General features: G+C 34.8%; 1 protein-coding gene across 1 annotated transcript; it reads right to left on the bottom strand.

Moving 5' to 3' along the window:
- Positions 1-613: 613 nt before the first annotated feature.
- On the bottom strand, positions 614-7,281 carry LOC125813574 (ETO1-like protein 1). The gene is made up of 5 exons (XM_049493050.1): positions 6,341-7,281; positions 4,521-6,233; positions 2,349-2,640; positions 1,579-1,888; positions 614-1,097 (listed from the first exon to the last, which is right to left on the bottom strand). The coding sequence occupies exons 1-5, from the start codon at positions 6,463-6,465 to the stop codon at positions 877-879; spliced, it is 2,661 nt and encodes an 886-aa protein (XP_049349007.1). The 5' UTR covers positions 6,466-7,281; the 3' UTR covers positions 614-876.
- Between the last annotated feature and the right edge of the window lie 1,927 nt (positions 7,282-9,208).

A 9,208-nucleotide genomic window follows, 5' to 3' on the forward strand; every position in this document is an offset into this window, starting at 1 on the left:
TTGAATGACTGAGATTCCTCTTAACCGAATATTCTCATAGCCCAATGGAGTTAGCTATTGATCTAGACCTTACCTTACCAATCTCGTAATACACATCATTTTCTTTGTGGCAAACGAAACATCAAGAACTGGGCAAATCAGTGTACATCTTACACTATAAACAACAATGAGTGAACTCCAAGATTTTTATGAAGCTCGAAAAATGACTACATTGCACTAATATTTACAAAAAGTTGTTGGTGTTCCTTGACACCCAACATAAAATAAATTCCTAAGTTACAATGTTACTCCCTCCGTCCACAATTGTTTGGCAGGGTAAGGTCATGCACATCCCTCAAGGAAAATTTAATACAAGGTATAATTTGACTAATATAACCCTACAATACCAAGAATATCAAAAGTCCACATAACTTTTCAATTGAACTACACTATCATTAAGGTAGAATTGGAAAAAAAATGACTAATTATTTCTTGATTGTTTAAATTGACAATTAATCTTGGACATCTATTTTTAGTATACCTGCCAAACAATTGTGGACGGAGGGAGTAGTATACTACTCATTCCAAAAGTGCACAAGTTTTGAGAAATTCTATTAAAGCAATTTCACACTTATTAATAAATAATTCTAGAGAGAGAATAAAGATTTTCATTAATAAAAATAATATTAACAAAGAATTTTGGAGCATATTACAAAATTTTGGAACTAGGATAAACAAGAAGAGGCTCACTATGGCATCCAATGGAGGAAGAACAAGGAAAAAGGGAGAAAAGTCTTTCTCAATAATTTTTTTACTTTTGTGTCCTTCCCTCATACAAGAGACACAAGTTTCCCCCTCCTGTTGCATATATGTCTTGTTTGCTCATTAACCATTTCTTTAAGGTTCTTGACTGTTCACACGACTATGAAGTTCCAACATTTCTTGATGTTTTGGGTCAACAGAGAGAGCAGCTCGACAATCTCGCAACGCACCCATAACATCGCCTATATGCTCATGAAAAGCAGCTCGCAGGTGTAAAAGATGAAGATCGGCTTTAAATGCAATGGCCCTCGACAGTTCTTCAATGGCTTCCTTGTCCTTGTGGTTGTCCATCAGAACTATGACCAATTACCAATCGTTAATCAAAAGAATTTTAAGTTCTATGCAGATAAAATAGAAACGGAAACTAACCTACTATAATCAGTTTAAGACTCCACTCATAGTGCTAAAGATCCTAATAAAAAAAGCTACTATAACATGTTGTCAAAGAAGCTATCGCAATTGCCGGAAATACTGTGCCTACTAACTGCAGAAAGATAGAGGGGAAGGCTAAATTTTCTCATAAAGGGCCATCTTGATTTACTATTTGTGTATGTTATTAACAGAATCAAAAACCATATAAGGAATCTGAGTTCCAATGAGTAATTTGATACTGTATTTATTATTGATAGAAGTTGTATATAGATCTTAGTATATAATACGCAAATCTAACTTTATAATAAGTGAAAGAATGTAGAACGTTCATGCATTCTTCGTCTCCAGATCAAGGCGAATAAAACTAAAAACTGAAAAATGGATGGAAAAAGAAAGAACTATTACCTGCAGCTCGATATCTGTAAGGGTAAACTCTAAGAGGATCTAGACGAGTGACCATCTCTAGGTCAGCCTTTGTGCGGTCGCGGTCACAGTACTCTGATCTCTTCTCGTAGGCAGATGCATTATTCTTGGCCTTCTCAATCAGTTTGGTCATTTCATCATAAGCAGCCACCTTATCATTTCTCAAGAAATGTACCCGAGCAAGACCTTGGTGAGCCCGGGTATGCCGGATTTTAAGGGCATTAATGTAGCAATCAGCTGCAGCATCCAATTTACCGCAGTCGACATACACACTGCCAAGATTGTTCAGGGCCTACCAAAGTTCAACCAAGGAAAACATGTCACAGATTCGCACATTTTTCGTATTAGCAACTTAACAATAAACTAGAAAAACACAAGACCCACTGTTAGAAGGGAGACATTTTTGTCCTCTTTCTATGATACTATCTGAATGATCCCGCACTGCAGTAGCAATTATGCTAGCTAAGCTAAGCACATGAAAAATATTTGAGTGCATGGTAAAGCGAACTTTGAACCATGACTTCTTGCTGCTCTATTACCAATAAACATATATATTTGCCATAATTTCAACCATCTAGGTACCTTTGTAATAAACTTTACCTTATCAAAAAATAAAATCAAAAAAGCACACTATTCCTTGTTAGCACCATATGAACACAGTTTAGTTGCTACATTCAATCTACAAATTTAGCATGGCTACTTAGAAATTCATTTTTGAATGGTGTGGAGATTCTGGATAGAGAGTGACATACCTGACCTTTGCGAAGCCTATCTGAAGGGCATAGCAAGGCATCCTCAAGAAGTGATATGACAGTTGATGAACAAGATGCATCAAGGCTAGAGTCGGCTAAAGCATACGCTTTCAGGAAGAATGCTTCAAAAGATCTCTTGATGCTAATAGACTCTTCTGCTTTCTGTAGACCTTCTTCACAGTGGCCAGTATCATATAAGATCCATCCCTCATAAACCAGACGTTCATGTTCACTAGATGAATGCTGGCGAGCCAACTGTAAACTCCTCATGGCTGCATCTGGACAATTCAATCTGAAAAAGCATGAAAGTGTGTGAAATGTCATTCAATTCTCTATTTCTGCTAATAGAGCGTTGAATATTGGCATATAGATAATCATCTAAGAAGAGAATAAAGTAGAGCCAATCCTCACTTAGAGCAAGACGGAGAGGAAGTCCAAAATATCGCAGAGGTGAAGAAAAACTTTATCGCAAGGTAATAACTATTAGGCAATACCTTCAAATCATCTGAACTTAGTCATCTTAAGAAGATTAGGCAACTCCCTTAAGTTCTATAATTTGACTGCATGATGGCATGAGCACGATCTTAGGAACACAAGGTTAAATCAAATGAATGAATGTCACAGTATTCGAAATATACTAGAGTTTGCAATCAACCTTATATAGGGCAAACAAAATTTGTAAGGAGTTGAAGCTACTGAATTCAGTAATCTAGAAGTTCTGATATTATCAAGAGTATCAACAGTAGTTGCTAGACATAATTGTCAGGTATGAGCATAGTATATTTACCCCTGGAAACATTCAGGATAAAGTGGATATATTACTCTGTTACTTACTTTGAAAGTAGCCAGTGAACACGGCAATTATCCACAGGACTAAATCATCTATCCCAATATTGTTGGGGGAGAGGGACCACAGTTTTTCCCATGGAATTAGAGGGTATTTTCACCCTCATCTCTCGCCATACCCTTTTTACTTCAAAATTACATAAGATTTATAAAAACTATCGAACTTAAATATAACCTTCTACTCCAGTTTGTTGATCGTTCTTCTTTAAAATACTCCATAATTTTGCTTTATCAAAAAAGGTACTCTATAGTTTCACATATGTTCCAACCTGCACCTAGTCAAACAAGACTTTAACTTCATTTCAGACATAGCTGCACAGCAGGGTCTCATTCAAATAAAGTTTTGTGATGCTTAAAGAGTGATGATCCCTGCCCTCTCTCCTCCACCTTCAGGCCAAAAGAAAAACAAATTCCAAATACTAAATAAAAGAACCTAGAAAGGAAACCAAAAAAGAAGTAGACCTTCTCCATCCCAGAATGATGGGGTTTGGAGTACAAAGGTCAACGCATCTATTTTTGGTGTGAATTCGAAACCAAGCTAAAACCTTAGACGAAGAGAGTGTCCAACAATCACAACAAGCAACCATGCACTAAGCAAGTCATAGTCCCAGCTTTCGGATTCTCTCTGTTATTAAATGTTCTGTAACTAAATTTAATACTCTAATTTATAGTTTTTTTAGTTAAAAGTGTATGAAAAATATTTGAAAAAAATCATTAGTTGACACCATAAATAGAAGTAGTACAATTCCTTATGGGACGTAGGGAATCATTTATATATTTAAAATTACACCATCAGCTGGGTTTGAAACCAGTATCATGCGAACTAAGCCTAGTATTTAAGTGGAGAAGCAGAGAAGAGCGGGCCCATTATTCCCAAGTTTCAAGGGAAGCACTAGGGGTGACCCAAATGGATTTATCGGTCATCAAGAAAAAAATTACAACAGCAGGATACATCATTTCTTGTACCCACCACTGTCCACTGCCCGGACCTTCTAGGAAGAAACAGACAACACACAAACAAAGCAGAGACCAGCTGCACTTTTTGGAGATGAAATGAGATATAGCATCAACAAAGCCTGGAGGTCCAATACCATACAGGAAAATATTTTGTTGTCTTAGCAGAGTACATATGGATCCAAGAAATTGTAGATTTGAACTAGTATATCAGAAAGCCATCTCACAGGTCGAAGATATGAGTTTCACAACAAGAAGTAAAGAACGTGTTTCACAATCTGAAAAGATACAGGTGAACAGCCATTACGACCAATCATCTTTCTGGCAAATGTGCAGCACTTTACAAGTCAAATAAACAAAAAGTGGAATTACCGGAGGAGAAGCAGGGACTGTCTGAAGTAAAGAACACCTTTTGCTGCATCAGACTCGAGCATCTGGTATATTACTGAAAGAGATCCAATATCATCAACTGACGACCATCTATCATACAACTGCAGCCAACAATCAGCTTCTGTCCAATTCTCTACATGCTCACGCAGAAGAGTACGGAGTTGCAATGCTGCAACTCGTCCTTCAAACACACGATAATCTGGGCAAAGTGTGAGGATTGCCTGTATATCACATATTGCTAATTGGTAATCCTCTAGAGCAAGGTAAAAACAAAAGCGGAGTTCCAAGCACTCCAATGCCAGTTTGAATCCAAGGATTCTGTTTATTTCTGAAAGAGCAGCTTGAGCATTTTGCTTCCTCATCAAGGATGCAGCTCGATACATATAGGGGTATGTCAGTGTAGGATCAAGCTCAGTTGCTTTTTCAAGGTCATCCCACCTCTTTTCTCCTTCACAATATAGCGAGCTCTCTTGGTACATCCATCCAAGAGGAATTGAGGAAGAAATAACAGAACAGAGCTTCTCATATGCCCAGCGTTTATGACCCCTTATTTGACCTAATCTAGCCAAACCAATAACTGAATAAGTGTGACCCAAATTAAAAGCAGCCTCAAAGAGTTGCTCAGCTTCATCAAGCTCTTTCCTAAGAAATTTAACGCATCCTAACCGATGATATGCGACCATTTTCTGTTGGCTGGTTTCAGCTGAGTCTACCAGTGTTCTCAAAAAACGAACAGATTCATCTGATCTAGGATCAAGGTTCATCGAAACTTCACTTAACAAGCAATAGAGTGAAAATGAGGCAGGACCTATCATAATTGACCTTTGTTGCCTGGTAGTATTGCTTAACAGTTCAACTACTTGACTGTCTTTCAGAGAATCTGGGAGTTCACGTAAAAATACTTGCAAACATGATGCAGCAAGGACAGGGGAGTTCTCTTCAAGGGCACATTCAAGGAGTTCTAGAGCATCTTGTCGACATGAAATTAAAGACGCAAGCTTTCGGTCACAAGCATCCTTGAGGCTTTCACAACAAAACTTATTGGCAAATACCAACATTTCCAACAGCAGATCAGGGGACACTTCATTCAATAAACCAGTTGAGCTGAATTCATTGATGACCCTCATTGCCAAGGGTGAAATATTGTTTTCAGACAAATCTATTTCCTCACAAAACGATTCTGTGAAACAACCGTTGAGCATGGTATGAAATGGAGCTGAAAGACTGGCAATTTTCTGCCTGTCACATGCTATTTTCTCATCAGCAATTCTAAAAGAAACAGTTCTTGGACAAGAATCCTCATTTGTGGTGATGACTCCATGAGGGATTAATTTCTTATAGGCAGGCATTTCAGATGCTATGTCTATTGCTCCAAACTCCTTTGCACACTTGCCACAACTAGAAAGCAAGTCAGAAATGAGCTCTTCATCTTGCTTCTCGTATTTTAACCACGCCCCAAATACAAGTTTTTCATAAACTGTACTTGCTTTCGACCAAGCTGAGCGAAGGCTTCTCCTCATTAATTTAACTTCCCCGAGGCCCTTAAAGACCTGAAACTGCAGCAAATAGAGATTTGACCTCTCTTGTGGAGAACATGATTCAAGCTCTTCATGGATTTTTGCTAAAACTTGAACATAATCAACAGGTTTAAAGAATGGAAGAATTGGTGGTTCTGGGACCTTGATCAAAGAATCTCTACAAGCACCAAGAAAAAATGTTCCAGGTATCAACAAAATGAATAGAATAATCGTATGTGGGGTTAGCAGAAAAGAAATAAAATTGCAAAATGTCAGCTTACTTACATAGAAGAAGCAGATTCAGATGAAAATTTGGCAAGCTTCCCTCTTTCAACTTGGAGCCATGACTGAGGATTAATGGATTTCAGATGTGTTTCTTTACAAGACTCTGAAGGGAAAAAAGTTCTCATGGGACATAACAGATTAAGCAAGTCCCAGATCTCCACAGTAGCCACAAGGGTTCTCCCCAACAATCCAAAACTTAAACAGCAAACCAAAATAATACAAACAGCTCTCTCACACTCAGAATCACAACTCTGAACTTGTTGAGATCAAAAAATAAGCACTAAAGCTCCCACTATGTATGAGGTCCGCGTAAGGGCCTGATTTTGCTAAGATCAAAATCACAGTTCAATACTGACAAACGCAAAATCCCCTATCTGGAAAGAACTAATTTACAGATTAACCTAGAAGAGCCACATCAAAACCCACAAAATCTTGATCTTTTCCCAACCAGAATCATAAAAAAAATTTCTTTTTTAAGATCAAGAATGATAAACAGATAAAACCTTAAAACTCCATTGACCTTTTCCCCCTAAAAAAAGTCAGATTCAGCAATATACAAAACCCAAAAAGGAACCAAAAAAGACTAAAGACCCACAAAAGATTACGTAAGATCAACAAACACAACACACCCAAAACCACATTAAATCAACCAAATCTCCCCAGATATCAAATACCCAGAAACACTGACCTTGTTCTTGAAATATAAAACAGATCAGCAAAAATAATAACTCCCAAATCAAAAAAAAAAAAATCAAGAAAACCCCACTTACTGTTTTGAGTTTCAATTACACAAAACTGAGAAAAAGACTGCTAAGGCGTGAGATTTTCTGAGGAAAAATTCAGTCTTTCACTTTTCTTTTGTGCCGTTTGGTAAAAGGGAAAGTGTTGTTTTCCTTTTTGGCAATCTACTTTCCCTTTTTTTCAATTTTAATTTCTAATCCGTTGGGTAACTGCAGCCTACAGTGCTTATTGGGAATGCAAATATGAATTATACTGTAAAAAAAAAAGCTGACTTAAATTGCAATTTTGGTCTTTAATATAGTACTTGTACGTTTTGCAATTTATTAAAGGTCATTTTTCAACTTTCATTTGAATGTGTTGGAAAATATTCAGGCTTTTGACCATGTAATGTGAAGTTCAATTTTTTTTTTAAAATGATATATTTATAGTATTTAAATAAATTTACTAATTTCATATCTATATTTTGTGAAATGAACCTTTAATTTTAAAGAATATGCTTAATACATACACATTTTTTTATATTTATCATTAAATTTTATTTATATGCTTCAACTACGACTTGTTTCAATTGAACTTCTAAACATATGATAAAGTGTTTCTCTTAAATAGTTTTGCTTTGAATATTGAAAAGAAAAATTATGTGTGTTTTTCAATATAAATAAGTTAACTACTTTAAAATATAGAACCTTTTTTAATTATAAGCAATAGCTTTAATTGGAACAAACCTGAGGTTTTTACATCTTAGTAAAGTTAATGCGTGTAATTAAATGACATCATACATTTTAAATGATTAACTTATTTATGTAATGTGTTTAAAAATACATGTAAAATTTAAATCAAAAGGGTCTAATAGGAGCATTTAATCACGTGTTCAGGTGCTCAACTGGAACAAATCATAATTTGAGTATTTAAATTAATATTAGTGGCAAATTAACTAGTTACTAGTATTATTAATTCATTGAATCAATAGAATCTTTATAAAATTTTGTGTATTTAAAATTTTAAAATAACATAGAAGTTACGGGCATTTATTTGGAAAACAAAACATGCATTTTGTTTTCACAAATAATGATTTTTTTATATTTATAAAAAAAATACAAATTTGAACTTCGAAATACCTGTTAAAACAAAATTTCTAACTTTTAATTTCAAATCATGGTCAAAAGAGGTCACAAGAATGAAAATGATTGTATACTTAAAATATAATCTTCTTAGATATGCCAACATAGGAAAATATTTAAGATTAATTTGGAAATATAAGGTCGCATTCCTTCCACCAAAAGGAGCCCACAAAGAAATCTAAAAAAGATTCTAATATTTCAAGGATAATACTTCACTATCAACTTGAATTTCAAAAATAATTATGCCTGTTTTATTAAGTGGCTGTCTTTCAATTTCAAAATGTATAATTTACATAAATAAATTTTATAGTGTTAAGAGTTAATTACATTATTTCCCTACTATTTTTTAAATGATAAGAATTCCTTAAATTTTATGAATTTCGGATGCATCGAACTTCCGAATACAGCAGACATCAGATACATAAAGGAGGAACGTATCCGAAAGGAGAGGGATAAGACATCCGAATACATAGGAGAAGAATGTATCAAAGAGGGGATGTATCCGAGAGGAAAGAGATGTATCAAAGAGGGGATGTATCCGAGAGGAAAGAGATGTATCAAAGAGGGGATGTATCCGAGAGGAAAGAGATGTATCAAAGAGGGGAGGGATGTATCCGATGATTCAAAAAAAAGTGTTTTTGAGCAATTTTGCTATTTCGGAAAATTAAATATTCTTGAAGAATAAGAAGAAGTAGAAAATTAATTTTTAAAGACAAAATTATCATTACAAAAAAGATATATTTATCAAATTATCTCTTATTAATTTAACTCATATATTTTTAAATATAAATACAACCATCTTCTCTTTTTTTCCTTCTTTTTTTTTCTGTTTAACAATATATATATATATATATATATATATATATCGTTTTCATAATTGATAGTAAAAACAATTTTGAAAGATTGATAAAATACAACTCGTGGTATGTGTAGTTGCTTACTGAGCCCGTTTGGTATTACTATTGAAATCTGTTTATTTTTAGTAGTGTTTTTTAAAATAGTTTTT

The sequence above is a fragment of the Solanum verrucosum genome, unplaced genomic scaffold (genome assembly GCF_900185275.1).
Source record: "Solanum verrucosum unplaced genomic scaffold, falcon-dt-bn FXZP01000235.1, whole genome shotgun sequence".
NCBI classification, from domain to species: Eukaryota; Viridiplantae; Streptophyta; class Magnoliopsida; order Solanales; family Solanaceae; genus Solanum; species Solanum verrucosum.